At 45.9% G+C, this 27,585-nt stretch overlaps 1 protein-coding gene across 5 annotated transcripts in view; it reads left to right on the forward strand.

Moving 5' to 3' along the window:
* The window catches only part of FHOD3 (formin homology 2 domain containing 3), a 484,314-nt gene that overhangs the window by 265,836 nt on the left and 190,893 nt on the right, over positions 1 to 27,585 (forward strand). For all 5 annotated transcript variants that reach the window (XM_062201570.1, XM_062201571.1, XM_062201573.1 and 2 more), the window contains one exon: positions 15,163 to 15,257. In XM_062201570.1, the coding sequence (XP_062057554.1) occupies positions 15,163 to 15,257 (95 nt within the window). The remainder of the gene's footprint in view (positions 1 to 15,162; positions 15,258 to 27,585) is intronic.

Genomic DNA, 27,585 nt, shown 5'->3' on the forward strand with positions numbered 1-27,585 from the left:
GGGAAGGGGGATTCTCCTCTGTGGCGGGGTCTGAGGACTTTGAGCTGGGTCAGTGCCTGGGACCCTGGCCATCCACCAGGCAACGGCAGGACACAGCTTCTGTGGTCTTCTCAGGGGGCAGCAGCAGTCCCCCGCAGGTATGTGACTCCAGATGCAGAGTCACAGCAGTTGGTAGTTTTAGTAAGTTGGGAAGTTTGATAACTTAGGGGGTTTACAGAGCCCAGATTTTAAAGGTGTTAAAATCCTAATATAAATAATATATTGGAATATACTGTCATCACCTTAAATAATTCCCTAAAGTGTATTTCTGATTTTTATAGCAGCGCCGTTTATGAAAGTTGTATATTAGTAAGGCTGGTTAATGGAGTCACATCTCTGAAGCCTAGGCTTGCAGAAGAAACACCTAGTGGAAGCACGCCCTCTAGTGCCAGACACTTGATATTACATCCCCAGGGCTTTGGAGTAAAGTTGGGCAAACCTGGGACTGTGGAGCTGGGCAGATTTGGAGGGCTCCGGGTTAGACCTCTGTGACTCCCAGATGATACAGCTGAAGTCCAGAGATGTTCACCGACACAGCAGCGTCAACAAACACTGCATGGCCACCAAGCCGTGGGCTCGCTCACACATCACTTCGTCGCAGCAACCTCGCTTCACGCAATTGGACTTGGCTTTCATTTACCAGTGTGTAAGTGGAGGCTCTGCAAGTTGCCCTTTTTATTTTATTTTTTTTTAGGTTATTTGGAAGGTAGAGTTAGAGAGGGAGGGAGGGAGGGAGGGAGGATGGATCTTTCCTTCTCTGGTTCACTTCCCAAATGCCTGCAACAGCTGGGGCTGGGCCAGGTTGAGAGCAGGAACATGGAATTCCATCCAGATCTCCCACATGGTTTCAGGGGCCCAAGCACTTGGGCCACCTTCTGTTGCTTTTCCCAGGCTATTAGTAGGGAGTTGGATTGGAAGTGAAGCAGCCAGGACTTGAACCTGCACCCATGTGGGATGCTAATATCACAGGTGGCGGCTTTACCTGGTGCGTTGCAACACAGTCCCAGCTTGCCATGTTTAGAAGTGGGAGTGGTGGAGGCAGGCAACGTGCAAAGCAGCTTCTCCCTGGGTGCACGACCTGTGCTTGACCTTCATGCTGTCCTGTCCCGGAAACAGAAATCAGGGGGAGCTTTCATTCTCATACCTTTTCATGTCTCATGTCCTGGACACTCATGACCCTGCTGCCAGTGAAGTGTGCCCCCTCCTGTAAAGTAGGTCTCTTGTCCTTCTCCTCCATGAAACCTCTGATTACTCAGGCTCGTACCTGTCCCGCCCTTCTCAGAACTGGGGTATTGGTAAACTCATTGCACTGGCTTGGGCTTCTTCACCCTCTCCAAGCCCCAGGTCTGTTGTCACCATCGCCCCAGGACACAGGGGTGCCACTCAGGGCTAATGCATTATGTGTGTGCCTCCTGCCCAGACCCTGGCAGGAGGAGCTGCTGCTTCCAGCACCGCCTTCTCCTTAGTTCAGCCCTGGTCACCAACTTGGTGCCACCTCAGGTTCCTGTCCCCATGGAAACAGCCAGAGTAGATTGAGCCCCTGAGAGTCAGACCGTCTTGTCCCCGTGGAGTCCATTTCTGGCTCCTCTCACCCCCAGCTCGGAGCTGCCTTGGGGAAGCTGTGAGTTCTTGCTAGGGTTTCACTGGACCCGAGTCCTGGAAGATCATTCCAGAGCAGACCATTAAAACGCCTGTTTTTCTCTCTGGATAAGAACTAGGATTCTGCCCGTGCTTTCTGGAGGCTGGAAACCTGCAAGGCTCTCAGACTTTGCTTCATGCCTTTGGTTTCTCCTTATCTAAAGATGGGGGGATTGCAGAATGGGAAACCGGAGAAAGGCTGGGGGTGCAGGTGCAGCCGAAGCTACAGGGGCGCTGCAGGAGTGAGGCCGTTGCTGCTTTGGGAGCTGGGGAGGCTGCCTTTACACCTTTATTGTGGCGATCTGGAGTTTAAACTCCACAGATGGGAAGGTGAATGAAGAGATCAGAAACCAGTCAGTCCCCGGGGGGCACCAGAGGGCAGGGAGTGCAGCTGCCACAGTTTCCTCAGGGAGGGAAGTTGGTCCCAAGGTCAGGAATCCTGTTCTGGGCCCCTCCTTTGAGTGACTAATGAAGCCTTAGTACTTAGCACTTAGGACTTAGGACCTTAGCACTGTTGTTGTAAGTTTTATCTTGGGGGGGGGGGGGACTAAGGTTAGTGCTTTTCTAAGCATACTGTCTGCAATGCAAATGCTGCCCAGTGTCAGCAGGGAGCTCCCAGGGCTGACACCTTGTGGAACCCCTAGTGCTGATTACATTCTTGTCTCCGGCCCAGGACTGGCAGCTTATTCTCCTTAATTTTCATGCAGTAATCAGTGTTGAAAGAGTATTTCTTTGACAGTTGCCCTTAGGGGAAACTGGGCCAGGGCTTGTTATTTAGGGCAGACAATTAAGTGGAAGAGAATAATAATAACGCGGACTCCAAGGCCTTTATTTAGTTTCAAGAATGTCAACCTGATCAACCTCTTTTCAGTCTTTGCTGAGGACTTGGGTGTGCGATGGAAATGAGGGACCGAGAAATCCATTGCGAGTTCAGAAGAGGGGATTTGAATGGTCTTACTAAAAGATGAATTAGTCCTCGCCAGAAGATAAGGTCTCGGAGTTTTTCTGCTCTATGGAGATAACTTTGGTTTAAAAACTCTCCACTGCAAGTTGCCAGAACCCAGCTGTGTTCTGGTAGGAGAAGGCAGAGGCCGCCTTAGCATTGAGTGTCGGACCCCAAGAGATGGCTTCATCCAACCACCCGACAGCACCCCTGACCCTACTGCCAGCGTCCCCCCAGGCCCCCAAAACAAAGCCCTTATGACTGCTGATACTGGCTTGGACCCGAGTGTTGTCCTTTTGATGAGGTCATTTTCTGTGAATTTCTCATAACATTGGTTAATTATTTTTTCCTGTCCTCTGGTAGAAACAAGCAGAAGTTATTTCCAGTTGTTTTTTCAGAGGGGAAGACGGGGGGGGGGGGGGGGAGCGGGAGGGGAAGACGGGGGAGGGTACCTACTCAGACATCTCCTGGTGGGGTGGTGGGCTCCGGTATGCGATTGGGTATTTAGTGCAGGAACCGAGCGTGTCTAGTGTGTGGAAAGGGCTGATTTGTAGAAAGGATGTGTTCTGCCTGTGGTTTCAGCAGTGGTTTACAAAATTGTGTTAAAAAGACTTAGGCTTAACTACCTGACTTCCTTAAGAAGGTATCGCTGGAGCCAGCGTTGTGGTGCAGCAGGTTGGGCTGCCGCTTGGGGTGCCAGCATCCCTTGTGGGCATGCTGGGTCTGGCCCTGGCTGTTCCAGTTTCTGGTCAAGCTTCCTGCTGATGCACCTGGGAAGGCAGCCATGATGGCCTGGGTGCTTGGGCCCCTGCCGCCCACGTGGGAGACCTGAGGTGGTGGTCTGGGTGGTTCTGGGCTCTTGTCTTTAGTCATTTGGGACAAGGACCAGCAGATAGAAGCCTTCTCTCTGTCACTCTGCCTTTGAAATAAATAATACATCCTAAAAAACAACGCATTGCTGCTCTTGAATCTCCGTGTTGTTTGTAAAATACTGTAGAATACGTGTGTCATTGTCACACAGAGTAAAAGGAAAGAATGGAAGAGGGGTTGATTACAGACCATGCAGGCAGCAATATTTGAGAACTCTTTGTTTAAAAAGCCAGGTGGCTCTGCCAGGAAGAGATTACCTTTCAAGTCCTCCTCTGGCACGTTGGGTATCTTGGCTGTAGGCGAGAACATGAAAACGCAGGCAAATGACTGACTTGGGATTGTATTCTTATGCGACTCTGATGTGTAAGAAATTCTTTTCTTAAAGATCAAGTCCAGCTCTGGATTGTAAGACGACCGTATATTTTGTAGGTAAGGATTTCTGTGAAATGTTGAGCATATGCAACCAATTGGAAATGGTAGGCTTGCAATGGAAGCCCTGAGATGGGAGCGAAAGTTCAGGACGCAGGAGTGAAGAGTCTGGGCCAGAGGCAGGAAGGCTGGCAGGTGGCTCAGGGATTTGAGGGGCCCTGGGACTTGCCCTGAGATGAGAGGGACCTTCTGTTGCAAGTTTCATGCTTTGGAAAATTTGGTGGTAACAGTATGAAGTATGGGCTAGAAAAAGGGAGGGAGCCCTGGGTAAGAGAGCAGTGGGGACCAGAGGTGGCTGGAATCCTAAAGAGCACAGGGAAGCTGGGACTGCAGCAGAGGCTGGGAGGAGGGAGGTGCACTGGGGCCTGGCTCGGGGAACATCGAGGCGGTTCTGCGACTCACTGCAGGTAGAGGGGAGGAGAGCGACACGGGGTCTGGAATGGCGATTGTAAACTTTTCTGGTTGGCAACCTACAGGAAAAAAAAAAAACTCTGTACTGAGATAAAACAGAACAAAATAAGAACAATTCTTCCCCTAATAAATGCAGTGCAGTCTATTTTCTGTTTTATTTACTCAAGAGAAGACATTGCTGGTCTGGACTCCCTAAGTTTATTTCCTAACTCAACGGCACTGTTTGGAATGGCAAGTGTAGAATGAGTCTGGACACAGCCTGGGCGATGGTGTGCTGTGTGCTGTCTACTGGGGTAGGCAGGGTGGGTGCTGAAGGCTAGGTTGGGGAGGCAGTCATAACTTCCTTAGTGCTATGGGCAAAGCACCTGGGAGCTACCTGTGGTCTGTGTTAGGTTACAGAAAGAGGAACAGACACAGAGAGAGAGCTTCTATCTGCTGGTTCCCTCCTCAATGGCCGCAACAACCAGGACTGGGTCAGGCCGAAGCCAGCAGCCCAGAGCTCCATCTGGGTCTCTCCTCTGGGTGGCAGAGGCCCAAGTACTTGAGCCATCCTCTGTTGTCTTCCCAGGTGCATTAGCAGGGAGCAGGATTGGAAGTGGAGCATCCAGGACTCGAACTGGTGCCCATGTGGGATGCGGGTATTGCAGCCCTTACCCAGTGTGCCATAGTGCCCGTAGGCTTCCTCTTAAGAGTACAGGGCTGGGGCTGGCACCGTGGTGCAGTGGGTTAATCCTCCGCCTGTGGCGCTGGCATTCCATATGGGCACTGGTTCTAGTCTTGACTGCTCCTCTTCCAATCCAGCTCTCTGCTGTGGCCTGGGAAAACAGTGGAAGATGGCCCGGGGTGCTTGGGCCCCTGCACCTGCATGGGAGACCAGGAAGAGGCGCCTGGCTCCTGGCTTCGAATCGATGCAGCTCCAGCCATTGCAGACATTTGAGGAGTGAACCGGCGGATGGAAGACCTTTCTGTCTCACTGTCTGTAACTCTGCCTGTGAAATAAATAAAATCTTTAAAAAAAAAAAAATAGGGCCTCCAGCATAAACAGGCAGGGAGGGGAGGGAGTGGGGGAGGGACAGAAAAAGGAAGACAGGTACAGGGGAATGATGGATGGCGAAGTCATTGATAAGTACTATGTTATAGTTAGATAGGAGTAAGAACCTCGGGTGCTCTGCATAGTAGAGGATACAGATAATTATGTATTTCTCTCTTAAAAAACTAGAAGAAAGGATTTTGACTATTCAACATAAATATTAAATGTTTTTGGAGACAAATATGCTTATCCTGATTGCACATTATTCGGTGGATACATGTATAGAGACATCACTTGGTACCCTATAAACATACATAATATTTATGTGTCAGTTAAAATAAAAATTCAAGTTAAAAAAAGGAAAACGACAGCACTGGAAATCCTAGGCTCAGAGGAGGGGGCCTCGTTCCATGCCTGTAGTTGCTGTGAGCTCCGGGCCACCACCTGCGTCACTGCTGGGTTTCTAAAAACACAGCAAGGAAGGGCTACAGGTCTGGGTGCGAGGGAAGAAACACGCACAACTGTGTCTCTTCCACCGAAAGCAGCTGTAAAACCTGGAGGAAAAAAATATGCGAAGCAACCCTCTGAGGACTTGGACGAGAAAATGGTAGCAGGCGGTTGGGGAGGAAGTCGTACTGCACCGATGGTGCTTCTCACCTCAGTCCGGGCCTCCGCGATCCCGACTCTCATCAGCCTGAAACCCAGAAGCGGCCATTGGTGTGGACAGAAACAGCTGCAGTCACTCAAGGGTTGGGAGAACTCTTGCTGGATTTTTCCCTTCCTCGCTCTCGGGCAGCTGGTCTCCGGGTGTGGATACAGTCACAGAAAGTAAGCAACTGAGTGGGCTCAGTCACATCCTAGATCTCTGGCCAACGACTAAGACAGGGAGCCCCAAGGAATCAAACAGTATTGGGGAGATACTGGAGAAAGAGGAACTCAGGAATGTAGCCCATAATGTTTACTATGCGCCCCTGGGCTCACCACAAATCGTGCATGGGTGACACTGACCCCAAACAGCATGCCGAAGACTGAGAACCAAGCAAGACAGAGCACTGCCCGAGTCCCAGGCCTTTCACTGTGTGCTGCCCACACAGGAGAGCTCCAAGTGGTACAGCGTTGGCTTTGAACACTGGGCTAGTGTTGGAGCCACAGCCCACCACGGGCAGGTCACGACTTGTGGCTCGAACGGAATCAGGTTAATTGCCCGCTTAAACAAAAATGTCAACATTTTATGTAACATTTAAACAAAACCCAGAGTTTCATAACATAATTTTCAAAATATCCAGGATATAAGCCAGCATTACTTGGCGTACAGTAAACCAGAAAAATCTCATCTTGCATGGGAAAAGACAAATCAACAGACCCCAGCCAAGGTGATGAAGATATTGGATTTGTCAAAGTCTTAAAACAGTTATATAAATGCTTCAGGAGGTAAGGGTGAACATTATGGACATGCATAGAAGACTAGAAGACCTCAGCAAAGGAATGGAAGATGTAAAGATATAAGAGGGCCCCATGGGAAATTTAGGAATAACCAAATAAAGGTAAATGGAAAGTTACCAGATGGGTACAGTAGCAGATTGGAAATGATAGGCCTAAATTTAAATATATCAACAATTATATAGAATTCACCTAATCATCATAATTAACTGGCAGATTATCAGGATGGATAAACAAGACTCACTTAAATGCTGCCTGTAAGAAATCCATTGTAATTATCATGCTATAGGTGGTTTAAAAGGATGCAGAAATAAAAACTGTGCGAGCACTAATCAAAAGAAGGCTCGGGCTGGCGCTGTGGCATGGGTTAAGCTTCTGCCTGCAGTGCCGGCATCTCACACTGGTGCCGGGTTGAGATCCAGTTGCTTCACTACCAATCCAACTCCCTGCTAAGTCACCTGGGAAAGCAGCAGCAGATGGCCCAAGTATTTGGGCCCCTGCACCCACATGGTAGACCCAGGTAAAGCTCCTGGCTTCTGGCTGCAGGCTGGCTCTGTCCCGGCCACAGTGGCCATCTGGGGAGTGAGTTGAACCAACAGATGTAAGTCTCTATCTCTCTCCTCTCCTCCTCTCTCCTCTCTATTTCCTTCTCTCTGTATTTCTGCCTTTCATGTAAATAAATCTTTTAAAAAAAGAAGGCTGAGTGGCTGCATTAACTTAAGAGAAAGTGGGCTTACAAAACAAAGGAAAGAATGAGGAATAAAGAGGAGGACATAATGGCAACAGGGCAAATGCAGCCGGAAAAGTAGAGCTTCAAAATCTGTCAAACGAAAAAAGAACTGAAATAACGCATAGGAAAGCCCTGTTCTGGTTGGAGACTTCAGCGCTCCTTGTTGGTGATCAGCAGAACTCTCAGGGTGCAGGTCAGCAGGGCTATGAGGAGCTGACCACCACCGCCAACCAGCTCCTTCTAATTGATGTCTTCAGAGCAATCCACCCGACGAAAGCAGAATCCTTTTTAAGAACACATGAAACATTCACTAAGATAGATCATATCCTGGTTCATAAAACAAACCATAACAAATTTAAAGGAATTAAAATCGTAGGATAGATTTTCTGACTATAATGGAATTAAGCTATAAATCAATAACAGAAGGGTAATAGGACTGGGTCCAAACACTTGGAAATTAACTCACTTCTAAATAACCCATGTGTTGAAGCGGAATTGTCAAGGGAACTTGGAAAGTATTTTGTACTGAGCAAATATGAAAATATCAAAATTCGTGGGATGTAGGTGAAACAGTGCACAGGGGACATTTACAGTTGAACATGCTTACTTCAGGAAGCATGAGAATGTTCTACTCGATGGTATAAACACCTACCTTTTAAGAAACCAAAGAAAGAAAAGGGAAATACACCTAAGCAGAAGGAAAGCGATCATAAAACCATAGTGCAAATTGATGAATTTGAAAACAGAACTAACAGAAGAAAATCAAGGGGACAAAAAAACCTGGTTTTTTGAAAAGAAAAATAAAATTGACCAAGAAGGATAACAAAAATGAGGTAATACACTAGTTGCCAATATTTGGAATGAAAGGGAATCAGAGCCTGTAGATAGTAAATGAATAATAATAGAATACTATGAATAATTATAAGTAGGTAAAGTCAACACGTTGGATGAAATGGACCAATTCCTTAAACTAGCAGATTACCAAAACCCACCCAAGATAAAATAGATGCCAAACTAGCCTTTTACCATAACTATTACTAATTATAACTATTAAATAAATGTAACTTGGAGTTAACAACCTCTGAAAAAGAAATCTCCAAGCCCAGATGGTTTCCAGGTGAATTCTTCCAAACATTTAAAGACAAAATAAAATCATAAAATCAATTTTACACAATCTTTTCCAGAAAGTAGAAGACGAGGGAACATTTCCCAACTCATTTTATTTTTATTACCATGATATGAAAACCAGACAAAGAGAAGATACTACACACCAACAGTCATCACGAATAAAGATGTAAAAATCCTCAGCAAAATATTAGCAAATAAAATTCAGCCATATACAGAGAGAATAGTACACCATTGCCAAGGGAGAAGCAAGTTGTGTCCAGTATTTGCAAGTCCATCAGTGTAACCTACCACATTCACAACCTGCAGGAGGAAAAAATCTCAGTAGCTAAAGTAAAAGCACTCGACAAAATGCAACACCTAATCATTGTCAAAAAAATTAGCAAACTGGAATGAGACTGCTTATCTTGATAAACGATAATTGACAAAAACCTACATCCAGCATCCTAATGTTGAATGGCTAAGTGCTTTCCCCCTGACACTGGGAACAAGGCAAGGGCGTCTACTCTGCCTACTGCTATTGCATATTAGATTGAAAGTCTTAATCAGCGCAGTAAGGCATGGGAGTAGACACAGATTGGGATTATTATCCATGGAGAAAATCCCAGGGAATCTATAAAAAATAACAACCACTAAAACCCCTCTGAAACTCTTAGGAGTAATAGGTTTAACAGTTACATGATATAAGATCAGTATGCAAAAATCAATTTTATTTCGATGTATGAATAGTAAATGATTGGAAAAGTTTTCAAAATATCATTTTCAGTGGCTCCAAAAAATGTGGATTACTTTTAAATTTAGCAAAAACCAAACCAGGCAGCCATATACAGGATCTACATTTGAAAACTATAAAACATGGATGAAGCAGTCAGAGATGATCTAAATAAATGTAGTAGGTTTGTGGACTGGAAGAGTCAACACACTGAAAATGTCAGCTGTCCCAGAGTTTATCTGTGGGTTAACACAATTCTCATATTTCCAGAAAGAGTCTTTATTGTTGTTGGTTCTGACAAGCTGCTTCTAGAATTCATACATAAAGGCAAAAGAACAAGACTAACTGAAACAATTTTAAACGAGAATGAAGAAGGAATCACAGTGCCTGATTTTAAGACTTAATACCACGGTACTGTATTATTGGCAAAGGGATACGTGAATGGAGCAGAAATAAACCCGCACAAACACAGCCAACCGATTTTTGGAAAATTCGCGAAAGCAGTGAAATAGAGAAAGGACAGTCTCTTTATCAGGTGATGTTGGGTCACTTGGACATCCATATGAAAAATAAAACCCTCAACTAAACTTCACACTTTGCATAAAAATCATCTGAAATTGGATCAAGAAACTAAGTATAAAAAGTAAAACTATGAAAGTCTTAGAAGAAAACACAAGAGCTTTGTGACTTGAGTTAGGCAAGGAGTTCTTCCATGGTATCTGGTTACCAACAACTAAGTAAGGGTGGCCCACAGTGCTTGCTCACCCCGTTTGTGTCTTTGAGATGTGTTCAGCATGCGCCGTGTTAGTAAGCAATCAATGTTTGACCTTGGCGAGGTTGTTCATATGACTAAAACAGGCTGAACACGTGCTGTGAGTCAGGCTCTGTTCTAACTCAGTCCCCACAATGCCCATGCGAAGTCAGTACTGTGGTATACTCTGGTGAAAAATTTTTTCAGAGGCAGAGAGGGATAGAGAGGAAGAGGGAGTTCCTCCCTGTTGGTTCAGACCCCAGCTGTCCACAGTGGCTCAGGGTAGGCCCTGCAAAGCGGAGACCTGGGAATTCACTCCGGGTCTTCCACAAGGGTGACAGGGATCCAGTTTCTGCTGCCTCCCAGGGTCTGCTTCAGCAGGGAGTTGGGACTCGAATCCGGGTACTCTGATAGGGGGTGTGGTGTCTTAAGCGGCAGGCCAGACACCTATCTTGCTCTAGTTTTTGAGACAAAGAAACTGAAATGGGGAAAAACGAATGTGTGTCTAGGGAAGTTCCCTGAGTGGCAGAACAGTGAAAGGCCTTGGGCAGCCTTTTTGTAGGCTTGTGGTTCTGCCCTCCACTGTGTTCCAACAGTCTCGGCCTCCTCGCCTCATCCTTCTTGAAAACACAGATCAGCGATTTGCTTGCCTCCTGCAAGCCAGACACATGTGTCTTAAGAGCAGTTACTGTTTTTTGTTTTTTCCTACGTGATTTCTATTCTGAGGCCCATATTTAGGTTGGTGATTTTTTTTTTCCTGGCCAATCTGTGTGATGCTCACCCACTTGAGTCTCTTTTGCGCCACCTTGTGTCTGGAGTGGGTTTTACCTGAAGAGTTGTTTGCACATCAGGACGGAGGTGCTGAAGATGCAGGAGGAAAGCCTACGCGATCCATCAGTGTGATCAGACGCTTGAATTCCATAGATGTCAACTTCTGGTGACATGCCTCTTCCAGGGTGACCAATTAGACTCTGGGAGGGAAACTGATCAAGTTGGCTTTTAAATCTTAATTTGCCGCTCCCTTTTGTAATGTGGCCTAGCATCCCTGGCTTTCGTGTGGTGTGAGAGGCCCTGAGCAATGAGGGTGGAGGTCATCACTGCCAGCTCCTGACCTGGGGAAGGGAGTCCTCCCTGTGAGCTGCACCTGCCCCGGGCCTGAGGCATTGTCACTCATCTCCCCTGTGTGCTAGGCTGAATTAAAGGCAGGTGATCCGTGTGCCGTGGGATTGGCTTCTTGAGTGGAGATCAGCCAGCGAGAAGGAGTCTGCAGCCAGCTCCCCTTCACTGGACACTCGCCAATGTGTCTTGGGGGCTGGGGGGAGAGAAGAAAAGCCAAAATCGGGGGCGAAATGTGTTGAATTCTCAGAACTGTTCTGTGAAGTGGGGCCCGAATTTTTCTGGAGAACAGAAGGTGGGCTCATCAAAAAATTTTTTTCTTTTTAAAGATTTATTTATTCATTTGAAAAAGCAGAGTTACAGAGAGGCAGAAGCAGAGAGAGGGAGGGAGGGAGGGACAGGTCTTCCATCTGCTGGTTCACTCCCCAAATGGCCACAATGGCCAGAGCTGAGCCAATCCAAAACCAGGAGCTTCTTCTGGGTTGCTCACGTGGGTGCAGGGGCCCAAGCACTTAGGCCATCTTCAACTGCGTTCCCAGGCGGTTAGCAGGGAGCTGGATTGGAAGAGGAGCTGCCAGGACTCGAACCAGTGCCCATTTGGAATGCCACAGGCAGCAGCTTTACCTGCTATGCCACAGCACCGGCCTCTCATCAAAAATTCTAAATTCAGGAGTATCTAAGGCCTTACGTTAGTCCATCTTTTGTTCGTTTTTATGGATTAGATTGTATCCCTGTTACAGAAGTAGCAGGTGTTCATACAGGAAAACTGAGGAAAGAGAAAAAGTATTGGGGGAGGGTGACCTTCAAGGAGGATGTTCCCAATTATGATGCATATTTTTTTAGGTTTTCCTTTCCTTCTATGAATGAATATTTGGGTGTTTTTATGAATTATGTAATATTGATACTTGTATATTTTTGCTTTTTAATTCTATCAAACATTTTGCAGGTTAGGATGTAGCTTTGGTAAATTACCATGTATGCTGAGTTCTAGAACTCTGATGGATATTTTGGTTTTAGTTAACACATTAATATTACAAATGATGCTGGAGTGACATTCTTGCTTCTTTTTTCTTTTTTTTAAACTTGATTTGTTTAAGAGAGTTAGAGGGAGAGACCGAAAGAGAGGTCTTCCATCCACTGGTTCACTCCCCAAATGGCTGCACTGGCCAGGGCTGGGCCATGCTGAAGCCAGTAGCCTGGGCCAGGAGCTCCATCCGGTCTCCCACATGGGTGTCATGGACCCAAACAGTTGGACCATCTGCTACTGCTTTCTCAGACACATTAGCAGGGAGATGGATCGAAAGTGAAGCAGGAGCTGGCATTGTGGCAGAGCAGGTAAATCCGCTGCCTGCAATGCTGGCAACCCATAGGGGTGCAGATTCAAGTCCTGGTTGCTCTACCTCTGATCCAGTTCCCTGCCAATGCACCTGGAAAAGCAGTGAAAGATTGCCCAAGTATTTGGGCTTCTGGACCTACATGGTAGACCTGGATGAGGCTTCTGGCTCCTGGCTTCAGCCTTGCTTAGTCCCAGCCATTGTAGCCATCTAGGGAGTGAACCAGCAGATGGAAGATTCTCTCTCTCTCTCCCTCCCCTCCCCTCCCCTCCCTCCTTTTGAAATAGATTAAAAAAGAAAAAAACCGTGGAGCAGCCAGGACTCAAAACCCACACTCAATAGAGAATGCTGGCATCACAGGTGGTGGCTTAGCCTACTATACCACAACACCAGTCCCTGCTTCCTTTCTTTAAAAAAAAAAAAAAAAAAGAAAAAACAAGTTAGAGTTATTTGTTTAGGGTAGATTTCCAAATCCCAGGGACTGTGGGAACACTGGGGACTTCGAGGCTCTGAGTGGGGACGTGTAGGCGCCTGGCCACTTGGGTAGGCTGACTGGGGGCACGTTCCTTCCCCTCTGAGTCTGTTTTTCCTTGGATCGAATGGGCGTAGCAATACCAAAACAGCATGGGGGTGTTGTGTGAGTAATACTTAGGGCCCCTCCTCAGAACTTGGCACACAGCAAGTGCTACATGCAAGGGGCTCCTTTTCAAAGCAGTGACACTCAATGGCCTTCTGATGAGCCTTCCGCCCATTTGCTGCACACCAGTGGTGCTTGAAGGGACTTGGACCTCATAAGTATTTGGTGTCTAATCATTTATTTTTAAATCACTTTTGTTGATTTAAGCAGAAGTACTACTGCATTATTGCTTGACTGTGATTTCCTCTAGTCTAGTGAGAATGGACAGCTTTGTATGTTATTGTAGATTAGCTTGTCATCTCTCAGGAAGTGCTTTCGCTTTTTTTTTGGTTGGCAGGAGTATTTTCTTACCAGCCTTTGTGTGCTATTTAAGCAGGAAATAATGTCATCCTTAATCGTATTTATCATAAGCCTACTTAAAATTTTTATATCAAATGTTTCTTTGTTACTACGTATTTCTCATTCAGATGGGATATGTGACAATAATTGTGATCTCTTCATTACAAATTGTGTCTTTTTTATTGTATCTGATAATTCTTGCAAATAATGACAAAATTACATATTTGCATCCAACCATTCTACCTGTTATTTTTCACATCCTGTTAAGTTGCCCTAGAATTCTATAGCAATGTAAATAATGGTGGGGTTAGTAGGCACCATTTAAAACTTATTCCTGACTTCTAATATGACTAACTCCAATGTTAGCCATTAAATAGAATATGAGCATGTTAGTCCCAAAAACAGTTTGTTTGTTGTGCCAAGGATACATCTAATCTTCAGTTTTTAAATGTTTAGCAGTGACCTTTTTCTGAGTGATAAATTCATTTTGTGTTTTGGTTTTATGTTGCATGGGATAATGAATTTCCTAGTGTCACACATCTACTTGTATACCTAGATTTAGTATATACTCACTAGCTTGGGTTTTGCTCTTTTCAATTAATACCATTTCATGTAGACTGTTTCCTATAGCCTACAGATAAATTCTATATATGTAAGGCATAAAAGAATATAAAAGGATATATCAGTATATTAATATTAAGTTAGGAATTATAAGTTACTTCATTTTACTCTTCCTCATTTTTCCAGTTTTCTAGAATGAGATGACCATAAACTTACCAGTAGTAATAAAAAAAAATTGCCTAAAAAATGTCAGTGCCATTCCAGTTAATCCTGGGTGAAACATGATTTAGGAGGTTCCATGTGATTTAAAGAAGCCTTCTTATTTAAGGTTTCTAACTGACGTTTGTTCATTTTCAAGAGTCTTAGTTATTTCGATGCTAATGGAGCTAAAATAAATTGCATATCTGAGTTTTAAAAGGACATGGCTTGGAGAATAATGATTATGTGGTGATTATATTTTCTGAAACTAAAAATCTAGGACTTGATAGATGACAAATGATTTATTTTATGAGATCTGATGTTTTTATCTGAAAATATTTAAAAAGAATCACAAGTAATATTTAAGTGCATGTTTATTGCTTACATAAAGGAATTAAATTGCATTGGCCTCAGGATGGTTCCATAGAGTCTGGAGCCTACCGACCACAAGCTGGGCACGGGATGGCTGGCTTCTGGACACTTCATTTGTCTTCTGGGTCCCACTGAAGACCACCACCTCATGGCCAGCTTTGCCTAGGAAGGGGCCTACTAGAGATGCAGGAATGGAAAACATGCACTTACACACTAAAGCACACACAACAACAGTTACTGGATTTGGTGTCTCTGCTGCATCTTCCAGATGCCAGGAATAGCCCTGTTTTTTCTGATGTGGTCAGCACTTTCCCTCTGCAGTGAGATGCAGCTCATTTCAGAGTTCAAAATTCTTCTTTGGATTTGATCGTTAACACACTGTGTACCAAAAGCATGAAAATCTTGATGGACACTATGATAATCAAAAATTATGTTTGTATTCAAATCCATAATGTCTCCTTGCTCTTTTTTCTCTTCTTTTCTGTAGCTTTGGGCCAGATTATGTTGTATGTGGATGGGATGAATGGAGTAATAAACCACAATGAAACCATTCAGTGGCTGTACACTCTCATTGGGTCAAAGGTAAGGGAAAGTTATGGTTGAACATTTTGTCGAGTTTGCATATCATTGGTCTTTCTTTTTATACTCGGAGAATTTTTCCGAAATTCAGCTGTGTTTCAAGCCCTGCCGTGGTATAAATGAGGACTACTATTTCATAGGTTTGAAAAAGATACTAGCATTGCAAATAGCTTGTAAAGTTTTTATGTGTTTCTATTTTTTCTTTTCTTAATCTTTGATCAGATACCTTTGGCACCTTTTTTTTTTGGGGGGGGGGCAGGCAGAGTGGACAGTGAGAGAGAGACAGAGAGAAAGGTCTTCCTTTTTCCGTTGGTTCACCCCCCAATGGCCGCTGCGGCCGGTGCACTGCGCTGATCCGAAGCCAGGAGCCAGGTGCCTCTCCTGGTTTCTCATGGGGTGCAGGGCCCAAGCACTTGGGCCATCCTCCACTGCACTCCCGGGTCACAGCAGAGAGCTAGCCTGGAAGAGGGGCAACCGGGACAGAATCCGGCACCCCGACCGGGACTAGAACCTGGTGTGCCGGCGCCGCAGGCGGAGGATTAGCCTATTGAGCTGCCGCACCGGCCAAGGCACCTTTGGATTTTAAAGTTTAATTGAGTCATTATAGCATAGGTATAGCCTCTATATATTTCCTGTACTTCATGTTCATCCTGGTACTTGTGTACATATTTATATGCTATACATCTGTATATACTTATTGCTATATACAGATGACAGAATTTGAGATTGTCTTTCAACTCTACCATCAATTGTAAAAGTAACCAACATTTATTAAAGATTCACTGAGCTCCAGAAACCATCCTAAGCATTTTATAAGCATTATCTCATTTAATCCCTAAGGGCCACTATTAGGTAAATAATGCTATCCACATATTGTTGTTAAGGAAATAGTGCTTGATTGTAAGAATCTAGCTGATTTCCCCATGGACCTTGGCAGGCATGCATCCAGTCATTGCCTGTTGTGAGGTCCTCACACTCTCTGGAAATGCTGCCAGGAACTAGGTCCACCCTATCCCTTGAGGTATGCAGGAAACTGGACAAGACTCTGGAATGGCTCTCTGTGTGTCCTCCAGGGAGCTGGGGGGAAATGAGAAGTGTGCCTGGATCTGGGGATTTGGGAGAAGGAATGGGAAGGCAGTCTGTTCTTAGCAGGTGCAAATGCAGCAGGGTTGGAGCACAGTGAGTGTGGAGGCCATGATCTAGAGAAGATCAGAGCCGCTGTGTCAGGCAGGGGAGGGTCTAGAGGGCCCACAATGGAATTGGAACCTGACTTCAACAGGTCACAGCATCTTTGTAGGTCCCTGTGGTTAGCCCAGACCAGGCCCCCTTGCTGGGTTCACTGCCCACCCTGGCTCAGGTGAGCCTGTGCACACTGCTGTGCCCCAGCTTGGTGCTCTGCTAGGGAGTTGCATCCCCTGGCCTTGCCTCTTGGGTCACCTGCTTCCCAAGCACCCTGCTGCCTTCAGAACTCAATCCTCATTGACTCTGTGCTGAGCGTGGTTCTAGTCTTGGGCTACACTCGCCTTTCAGATGGCTTGGACTCCTGGTGATTGTGCGTTGAGAGTGGGGGGAGGGGAAGGGCCTGTTTGCTGTGGACTGTGGACGAGACTGGTGTGTAAATACACACGGGGCCCCAGGTCCTTGGTTGGCTTACATCTTACCCCTGATTTTCCGTTCCCAGTGTAATTGATGAGAGATTTTTCCTCCCCATTTTATAATGGAATCGGCTATGGTTTCCCCTAGGAGATTGAAAATCTTTTTTTTTTTTTCCCGGCTTTGTTTTGAGTGGATGTGTTTTGAAAAGATGTAGGTGACCTTAGAAGAAGAGTGGACTGCTGGGCTGGGATGACATAGCCAGGCTGAGGGCAGATTTCTATCGCGTGTCCTGTTGGAGTGCTTTCTGCTGGGAACCCTCCCTAATGCCCACGTTAAATCTGCCCCCTCCCCGGGGTTCTCTGACTGAGCCTGAGGACTCCAAAAGCTGTGGAAGTGGAGGGGCTTTTGCCATACAGACAGACTTTTGGTACATGTCACAGCTGAATTCAGAAATCCTTAGAGCTTTTGTTTGTTGGTTTCAGCCATGGTAAAACACCAACAGCCAACCCTCTTTTAAAGGGAAGTAAAACCTAGTGTGTTCATGATTGGAAAGTGACAGTTGTTGAACTCATTACCAGGAAGGGACCAGAGTGAGGGCAAGAGAAGGGACAGGGAGTTGTGAGCAAGGGAGAAAAGGTAAGGGAGGGTGCCAAGGTGTGACTGTGTCGCCAGCTGTGTGTGCCAGAAGCTTGGTCTTCAGTGCAGCGGTGTTGGGAAACATGGCACTGGGGTCTTGAGGGCTCCATCCTCATGAAGGAGTGAAGTAGTGGTGGAGAACGGGCTTGGGCCAGTGGGCTTGATCTCTTGAGCTTGGCTGTGCGCATGCCCAGCACTCCCCGTCTTTGGAGGGTGCAGCGACCAGCCTGTAGCTTGGAGGCAGGGAGACTGAGCTCTCAGGAGTTGGCGCTTTGATCTTGCATTGCCAGCCTGCAGAACTGTGGGAAATGCATTTGTGTTCTCTGTATGTGACCCAGTCCCGGGTGTTTTGTGATAGCAGCACAAATGGATGAAGACAACAGAAAGGCACAAAGAAGAGGGAGAATCAGAAAAAAAAAAAAAAAAAAGGGAGGAAGAAAGGAGGGGGTGGAAAAGAAAAAGGAGAGGAGAAAAACAGGATTAACTGACACATCCCTGGGCTCCGAGCCTCTTGTGTTGTGATAGCGTTGTGTCGTCATTCTGTCGGGACAATAAACAAGTGGAAAGGAACACACAGGTGAATTCTTACTGCATTTCTACATCAGGAAAGTGGAAGCTTAAAGCATGGGCATGTCAGAATGGTGCTGGTCTTGGGAGACATGTGCAGTGTGTGCCGCCCTGCAGCTCTTGAGTCCCCCGGGCTGTGTCTGTCAGATGCGGCTCTTTTGCCCCTCCCTGGGCCACTTGGACCAGTGTGGAATCCTGTCTCCATTATCTCTCTTTGCGAAGGCAGGTCCAGAGGAGTCTGGCTATTGTGTTCCTTGCTGTGCTGGTCACCATGAGGTCAAGCACACAGAGCCATGAGTGAGCCTAGTCTTGGAGCTCATGCTGTGGTTAGAAAGGAGGACATCAGCGATACCTGTAGCTCACGTCCCTTCCGCCATGGTGGCACCTGAAGGTGTCCCACCATCCCGCAGAGTGTGCTCAGTTTCAGGCTGCTGGCTGAAAGTCTACCTCGGCAGCAACTGTCAAGTTCACTTTCTAATCAGATGATCTCTTGGGTCCAAGGGCAGTGCAGTACCTGCTGACACTGCTTCTTCCCCCCATCTGCACTGACAAGAATCTTTAAGAAGAATGCCTGCGCCAACCCGGGACTTTCTTCTTCTGAGAACAAAGCCTCAGTCCTTAATCATCCTGACTGGGCAGTAGAGCACAATAGGTTTCCCTCGTTCAAGTTAAAACAGGAAAGCGAGGGTACTAGCAATGTCTTTTGACAGAGTTGAATTCTCTTAACCTGAAAGATTAACCTTGACCTCCAGTGGTTTTTGCCTTGAACAGGCACGGCATTGATAAAGGAAATGCTGGGTTAGAATAATCTTGTCACTGTTTTCATAATTCTTCATTTTTGCTTCCATGAAAGGCAACAAGATGAGATTTTGCAGCCTGCCAGAGGGCCGTTATGCAATGCATATTTGCAGATATTTGAGACTCAGAGCCAGAGGAGAAAATGATGCATTGCAGCCAAATAACGAGTTTTTAAAAGAAAGAGAAAAGTGTTTTCAATAAAGGGTGTCTTTCTATTTACAAAGGCCCATCTTTAAACTCCCCAGTCAGAGGTGAGGCAGACGCACATCCCGTGACTTATTTCAGGGTGTGGAGTTTTTCCTCTTCATGTCTGGAATTTGAATTAACTGTGGTAAGATGACTGAGTCTGTATAGCATGGCCTTCTGTCATCTACACACAACCAGGGGGTGTCTGGATGGATATCCTGCTGGCCCCAGGGGAGGCCCTGTGGCTGGTAAGCCCTCACCTCCCTGCTAATCCTCTAGGGGCACCTGATGCTGTCGGGGAAGCTTCGTGTACTGCTCTACTGCTGTCCACATTAGCTTGCTCTGGTCGCCCTGCTTTTCAGGTAGCCCCCTTAAGTCTGATTCTTCTAGCTGATGATAGAATTCTAAAGATTGCATTTCTACTTGAGTGAAAGTGGTCATGTGTTGGGGCTGGCGTTGTTGTATAACCAGTAAAGCCACCACCTACAACACCAGCATCCCATGTGGACACTGGTTTGTGTCCTGGCTGCTCCACTTCGAATCCAGTTCCTTGCAGATGGTCTGGGAAAAGCAAAGGAAAATAGCCCAAGTGCTTGGGCCCCTGCCACCCATGTGGAGAACTGGAAAAAGCTCCTGGCTTTGGCCTGGCCCAGCCCTGATGACTGCAGCTCTCTGGGGGAGTGAACCAACTGACAGAAGATCCTCTCTGTCTGTATCCCTCTCTCTGTGTAACTCAGACTTTCAAAGTAAATAAATCTTTAAAGAAAGAAGGAAAGAGAGGGAGGGAGGGCCTACATCCCAGCTCCCACCTAGCCACAGCTGTGAACCTGAGCTGGGGAGTCCTGGGTATGGGCCCCTTTATACACATGGGGACACTGCTGGAAGTTTCTTATTAGGACAGTAAGACAAGAAGACATGAAGAAGAGTGGAGTGGTAGAGGTGGGAGAAACAGGAGTGACAAAAGAGAGGGATAGTGACGTATGACAAATGTGAGCTGTAAGAGCTGGCTAAGGGTTGTAGTAGAAACAGAGAATGATGAGAATGTGGGATCATTTTGAGGAATTGTCTTCTAGGATTAGATTTCTGGAGGTAGAGACATAAAGGCAGAATGAAAGACATGGTAGGGAATTTGTTGCTTTGGCTCTGGGCAGCTAGGAGTATGGTGGTACCACTGACTGGAGGGGAAAAGTTGGAAATTGGGGTTATTGGCAGCAAAGCTTTGGGTGTACTGGCTGTGAGATGAAGGAAATGTCCTCAAGGGGAGCTGAGCAGGTGCTTGAGCCCATGTGCTGCAGGAAATCTGGGTGGTGGACAAGGAGAGGAGCTCCAGCGAGCCCTTTGGTCTTGAAGTCCATGGTATGTTACAGCTCTCGATCCACTCAGACACCCAACCCATGTTGAGATCTGAAGCACTCTTCAAGTTACCTAATATGCAGTGGTAGAATCTTGGCTTTGAAGTGAGGCAAGGTCGTGTTAAAGGTGTTTGACATCATCAGTCCTGCCTGATACTTCTGGAGGCTGAGGGAGCATTGTTCCCCAGGAGACCCAGCCATTACTGGAGACAGGAACCTATGGGAACTCTGCCTTACTGGGTTCTGCATGACCCTCTGTGTCATTAACCAAACATTCATGCACTGCTTTCTGGAGCAACACGTTCTGACTTCCCTGTGGATGCTCTTGGAGTATTTGAAGGCATTTATCGTGTAATCCTGCCCAAGCTAAACTCCACGGGTACTACGGATAGTCCTCAGAGACATAATTACAAGTCCTCGTCATACTGGCTTACTAACTTTTCTGTGCATCCAGTAGAACAATAGTAATTGGGTAGCCTCCTGGGATATGACATTATCCTTCCACAAATTGCACATCTGCTTCGTTGTGCCTTTCAGCAGCAGCTCTGGGGACTGACTCAACTTGAACTGGTTTTCTTCACACCCCGGTGTCTGCCAGTTTCTTCTGTTCTGCATGACTGTGATTAATTGTTTTACATCTAAATGCAGGGCTTTGCATTTTTTCCCATTGATTGCAGGCCAGAGTTCCAGCCTCAAGATAATCATGAATTTTGTTTTGACCATTCATCATGCTAGCTGTTAGAGCTAGTTTTGTTTTACATAATTAAATAAGCAAAGCTTCTGTGTCACTGACCAAACTTTCAAGCGGGATAGAGACAACAAACCCATAAACCAATGTAGCCTGAAGGTTGATAGTGATCTGTCAGCGCATTTTAGGGCCCTTGTTCAGGGGGTGGGAAGCCTCTTAAATGGATGACCGGGCAGGCATGCTTCTTCTTCATTGGAGTCACAAGGCATTCTTGAAATCAAGATATGTTGTATCTAGCTTTGGATGAATTATAAAATTTGAATAATAACGGTGTGAAGAGTCACCATGAACATTGTACATGGCAGATAAGTGCCCACTCTTATTGGCAAAAAGAGGCCACTAACCTCTTGTTAACAAAGGAGATGGGCTCACTTGGCCATGATCTACTCATCTGAAACTCTTCTCAGCATTTTCTCTCTTTTTCTAAGTGCTCATGAACCATTTATCCAATAATTCTCTGGAGCATCTTTTCCAGGAATCAGCAATGGGTTTAGTAAGCTTTAGGGTATAAGTTTTGGACTTCATCTTTAATTCTTTTCTGATCATTAGGACAGTTAACTGTTGACTTACTTTTGATAACTCTTGTGTTCTCTCCTTGTTGTCTTGAGGATGATGAATTTTTACTTTGCATTGCTTGAGGTACTTGTATTGTTATATCTCAAAACAACAAGTACTCAGTTACTTTTTTTTGTAATGTTTTTTTGGATTCAATCCTATTGATTTCTTCTCTGATTTTAATTATTTCTCAGAAATAATTGCATTGCTTGAGGTACTTGTTATATCTCAAAAAAAAAACAAGTACTCAGTTACTTTTTAATAGTATTGTGAAGAATAATTTTAAATATTATATCACAAGGTGAAATAGAATTTTCATTTTGATAAATACTTGTCTGGACTCCTGTTCTCTAAGTGCTCATCTATTGTGCTATTATTTTTTTTTTTTAATTTTTTTACAGGCAGAGTGGACAGTGAGAGAGACAGAGAGAAAGGTCTTCCTTTTTTGCCGTTGGTTCACCCTCCAATGGCCGCGCTGATCCGATGGCAGGAGCCAGGTGCTTCTCCTGGTCTCCCATGGGGTGCAGGGCCCAAGCACTTGGGCCATCCTCCACTGCACTCCCTGGCCACAGCAGAGAGCTGGCCTGGAAGAGGGGCAACCGGGACAGGATCGGTGCCCGACCGGGACTAGAACCCGGTGTGCCGGCGCCGCAAGGCAGAGGATTAGCCTAGTGAGCCGCGGCGCCGGCTTTATTGTGCTATTATTTGAGGTAGACACTTTCCCAAGGGCTTTAATCTATGCATCTTTGAATCTTCCCATTAGGAAGTAGAAGTTGTGTGTGTCCTCATGAAAAGCATTTGACCTTCCATAGGATGCTTATTAACAATTCTTGTATCTGGCTTCCATCCAGGCAAACAAAGTTTGTGCTTTAAAATGTTTCTAGTGACTGATGTGAAAAATGTTTTGCATGGGTAAAACTTTTGTTCACCCTTTTCCTCTTTTTTTTCATTTTGCCCAATTTTTGTTGAATTATCTTCAAGTTCTTTGCAAAGCTGTGTTGAGGCTTTCTGATGAACTAAAGAAAACATTCTTTATCTCTTTTAGTGTAGTTTTTCTTTGAAGCATTTCCACGTGACCCTGAGGGTCTCTATCTGCTGTAATTCCTCATCTGCTCATGAATGTTTTCTACCTCTTCCCTTGGTGACTTTAACACAGTGGCAGTGAATCGTGTAGTTCCAGTGTTGAGTCAAATCAGAGTGTGGTTCTGTTGACTGTTTTGTTTCTTGACAGTGAGGCTGGGAGAATAGGGGCTTGGTTTCTTTTTTGTGTGTCTTGTAATTTTTGATTGAGAGCTTGGTGTCGTATTTTCCAGGACAGCATAGATGAAGGTCAATAGTATTATGCCAGTATACAGGCAGCTTCTCATGTTAGCTGTTAAAGTGAAGAGGTTGTCGGTCTACTCAGGAGTTGATCTGGGTTTGAGTTTTGTTTGGCCATGGTTATACTCGGTGCACCATCAGTTTCCAAGTCCTTTAAGCGTCCTTTTTTTTCTGCTTACAGTGAGAGCTGCTTTGCCAGAGGTGTTGCCCAGCATTCGTGTTTCACCCTCAGCTTCATACCTTTCCCGTGTGCCTGGGCCCCAGAGACGGTCTTTCTTCCTCCTCTAGTGGTAATCTGCTGTTGTTCGGTGCTTACTGGACTAGGGTTTCTCTGCTATCTTGTCCCACGGCAGTCAGAAGCAGGCTCTGGGTCTTTGAGCTGGATTGTCATTCTAGGAACCTCTCTTGATGGTAGAAGACCTGTGGAAGTCTGAGCCCAGGACAGTTTCCTGCCCTGCCTCGAGAGCACAGAATGTTCTTCTTCTCCATGTGCGGTGGGGTGACTTCAGACTTTAAGCTCAGTGAAGGGAAGCCTCTGACTGTGGTTCCCTCCTTTCCACAGTGGTGGCTGCTCCTCTCCTCCTTTAGTTGATGGTTGTTGCTGTTGCCTGTTTGCGCATGGCAAGGTTTGTAGCGACTCTCTCAGAGGTTCCAGGGAGGTTGGTGGGGAGAAAGGCCTGTGTGTGGGTCCCAGATCCCACATGTCTAGGGTTTCATGTTCTCTTGGTAGTCCATGCCCAGCCTTGAACAATTTCTCAAAGCCGTTAGCTGATCTTTTCCTACTGTTTTGTGTGACGGTGCCACCTTCCTCCTGTCTTCTGCCTCGGATGGGCCATTGTTGGGCCTTTGCTGGAAGGAAAGCTGTCCCTTCTCAGATTCTAGGCTACTCAATTTCCCTGCAACCCCAGATGGGCCTAAGAAAAGTTACTATCTTCATGCTTATTTGGCTCTTTTTATTGCTAGAATGGCAGTGAGGGAAGCAGAATCCAGAAGTCCATTTTTGAATTTCATTTAAAAATCACTGTGAATATCATCAATACTATGAGATCTGCTCAATCAACAAACTGTGTGTTGCCCAGCCAAAGGAATTTACTAGGACGTTTAGTTCCGTAATTGCAGTATTATCTTAATAGTGTCAAAATACACTAGTATTTTCTGTTTATTCCTTCTGAATTCCTTGAATGATTATGTATTTCCCTACTAGAAATTGTGTTGATTAATTTTCATAGTGTATCTAATGACAACAGTTAGAAGAAAAATCATACCTAAAGAATACTGGTATGGTATGGGAATCTTGATTTGAAAATGGAATTTTGAAATTTTTACGGAATTTTTATGATTATGAGTAATATATTCCTTTTTAATAAACTTTAGAAATAGTAAAAAAGTAAAATAAAAACTACCTGGATGTGCTACCACATAAAGTAGTTAATTTTTGGTACATTCTAATTTTTCTTTGGCATTTTCCTATGTAATTATATTATAAGCATTTTCCTATACTAACAAAATATATTAGAATCATAATATTTGCATGCATGCAATATTCATTCATGAATACACTGCTACTGATTTAAGTTTTCTTATTAAATTTTTGCTAATTTTATGCTAGAAAGAGCTTTTGTTTTTTAATTATAAAAATCTATTGAAGTATGAGGTTGAGTGTGAATTTCTCATGTGGATTCCCGTTTCATTGGGTGGTTTCTAAAATCCTGTGGGTATCAGTGGTGTATGCTTTTTGTGTGAAAGACGTGGATGTAAAGAGCTAGCTTTCTCTGCGGGGCTGTTGCCCTTCTGCCTAGCTATGTGGTGATGCATTCCCAGAACACTGCTCTCTTACTTGCTTTCTTAGATGCCCCATTTGGGAATAATCCATTTGGAGGAGAAGAAGTGGGGGGGGAGTAGGTGTCAGTAGTCATAGTTGTAGGAAGACATCAGAATGAGACACCAGAGGCTCCAGCTTGGCCACACAGGGGGCTGCCGAGGAGGTGCCTCCACCGTCTAGGACGAGTCTCAGCTACGCTGCGACAGCTCTCTGTCTAGTCCCGTCTGCGATGACTGCTTGTGCGGTTCCTCAGCTCCCTGGAAAGCAGTGGCAGCTCAGCACTTCACGTAGACAGGATCCCGGTGAAAGAAACAGGAGCGGCAGTGGAGATGGGATGAGGACTGTTCTGACCATGTGCCCGGGGGGCCAGCAGCTGGAGAAGGAGTAGATATGGGTGCTTCTACCCTAGAAGGGCATTTGGATTTGGGGCGATATCAGAACTCCCTCCCCTGGGTGCTGCCTCTCCCGATCTGCCAGCATGCACCTGCCAGCCCGTCTCCATCCACTCAGGGAGGTGTGAGCTGGCCGCCAGGTTCCCCCAGTGACACCCTCACCACACCTGAGGTTAGCTCTTGTACGCTGGCAGGTGCCCAGGGCTGCTTGTTTACTTAAGAGGCTATTTACCTTGGTTAGTACTCAAGAAATAACGATCAGCCGCATTTCCCCAGGACTTAAGGTTTTGCACTAGGGAGAACATGAAAATCTCTAGGACAGTGGGAAAAAGCTGGGAGGGCTGTGTTTTCCTTTGACTTCATCCAGAAATTATCTGTGTGACAAGTTATACGGCCTCCTAGAATGTGATCTTTTTTGCACCTCAACCTGGGGATGCTATTAACTGGAAGAGTAACTCCACCTCCTTGAGTTCCCCTAGTAAATCCTTCATTCAGCACTCTCTTCAGGTGCTGCTTCAGGCAACCTTGGAGATGCGGGTATTCTATAAAAGAGTGGCTTCCTCTCACATTTTATCTGCTTGCCCTCGTTATTACCCTGAACATCCCAAGGGAAAGTTAGCTGAGCGGATATTTTCTGGTCCTTGTCCACTTTTATTCATTATGCTTCAAAGAAATTCCCTGCCAAACCCCAGAGTTTGAGCTCAGTAGAAGAAAATGCTAATCTGTGGTCTTATTTTGTTACCTGGATTATTTTGGATAGTCTGCCGTGTTTCCCATCCTACCAGGTTTCCTCTTCACTAGTGATAACATAAGGGCTTACTCGGGCTCACACATAGCTCGTACACTAATCACAAAATCACTTCCCTTCCCACAGACTGCATTGTGTCATAAGCAGGTTGGCCATGGTGCCCTAAGACCAGAGCCCGTGGGTGTGGTGCAGGTGACTTCCTGTCCTGGCTGATGTGCCAGCCTGGTCTCTACTGTCCTCTTCCATGGGGGCCTGGGAGCCAAGGCCTCACGCTCTGTACTGGATCCCATGTCTGGGCTGGATGTGTTTTTCTGGTAAGCCCCACCTTGTGTAGCAGACAGAGGCTTCAAGAATCTCAGCTGTCTCACAGGCTGTTTGAAACCAGTTACTGAAGCTTTAGGATGCCCTCTGACCTGCTGGCTAGGAACCCTGAGCCTGGGTATATGGCATCGGAATCAAATGTATAAGGAGTTCTTAAAGGTGTGTACCTTAACTCGCTTGAAAAAAAATTGTTTTCTTTTAACAATACTTTGTATACTCTATAATGTGGCAGAGCTTTAGAGATCAAGACGTGGTACTGGGTACTGATTTTTTTTTGACAGGCAGAGTGGACAGTGAGAGAGAGAGAAAGAGAAAGGTCTTCCTTTGTCGTTGGTTCACCCTCCAATGGCCGCTGCGGCCGGCGCACCGCGCTGATCCGAAGTCAGGAGCCAGGTGCTTCTCCTGGTCTCCCATGGGGTGCAGGGCCCAAGCATTTGGGCCATCCTCCACTGCACTCCCGGGCCACAGCAGAGAGCTGGCCTGGAAGAGGGGCAACCGGGATAGAATCCGGTGCCCCGACCGGGACTAGAACCCGGTGTGCCGGCGCCGCAGGCGGAGGATTAGCCTAGTGAGCAGCAGTGCCGGCTGGTACTGATTTCTAATTCAGTTTTGAATAACCAAGCAGCCATTTATATTGCTGTAGAACAACCTCCTCCCTCAAACCAGTTGGAGGTATTGGCTGTAGAAGCCCCAGACCTGGGTCCCCTCGTTCAGCGTGCAGAAAGCCAGACATACACTGGGATGGGGGAAGAAAGGAGGCGTTTGCTGTGAAGTGCAGAGCAGGGAGCCAGGCAGCCATTGCTTAACCTCTGGGCTCCCAGAGGAGTTAGGGCTGAAGGTTCTTCTGCATGGAAACTGGGCCTGAGAGGTGCATGTGCAGCTCATGTCCACGTTTCTGGCTGGGTAGCAGTCATGACCTTCCTTTGGTCAGCACTGCTCTGCTCTTTTAGGAATTTGTGTGATGGGCAGGTGGGCTTCAGTGGGTCTGGGGGTTACATGTAAGTGGTTGTTACCTTCTGCCCCGGACCTGGAACTTCCCTGCCTGGACTGGAAATTCCACTAAATGAAACCCTCAGACAATACTGGCCAACAGGGTTTTAGCTACTGGTGAAGCAAATGACTGAGTCCAGCAAGTAGAATGCCATTGGGCACGATGTATCAAAACTGCCGCAAGTCGGTGAATTCCTTGTGGTGAAGGACAGGCTGAGAGACACAGAGAATGGGCTGGGTCCCATCTACATTATAAGGGTTCAGTGTCAACGTAGCATATTTATGCTGTTTTTGTGAAAC

The sequence above is a fragment of the Lepus europaeus genome, chromosome 9 (genome assembly GCF_033115175.1).
Source record: "Lepus europaeus isolate LE1 chromosome 9, mLepTim1.pri, whole genome shotgun sequence".
In the NCBI taxonomy this organism is placed as follows: domain Eukaryota; kingdom Metazoa; phylum Chordata; class Mammalia; order Lagomorpha; family Leporidae; genus Lepus; species Lepus europaeus.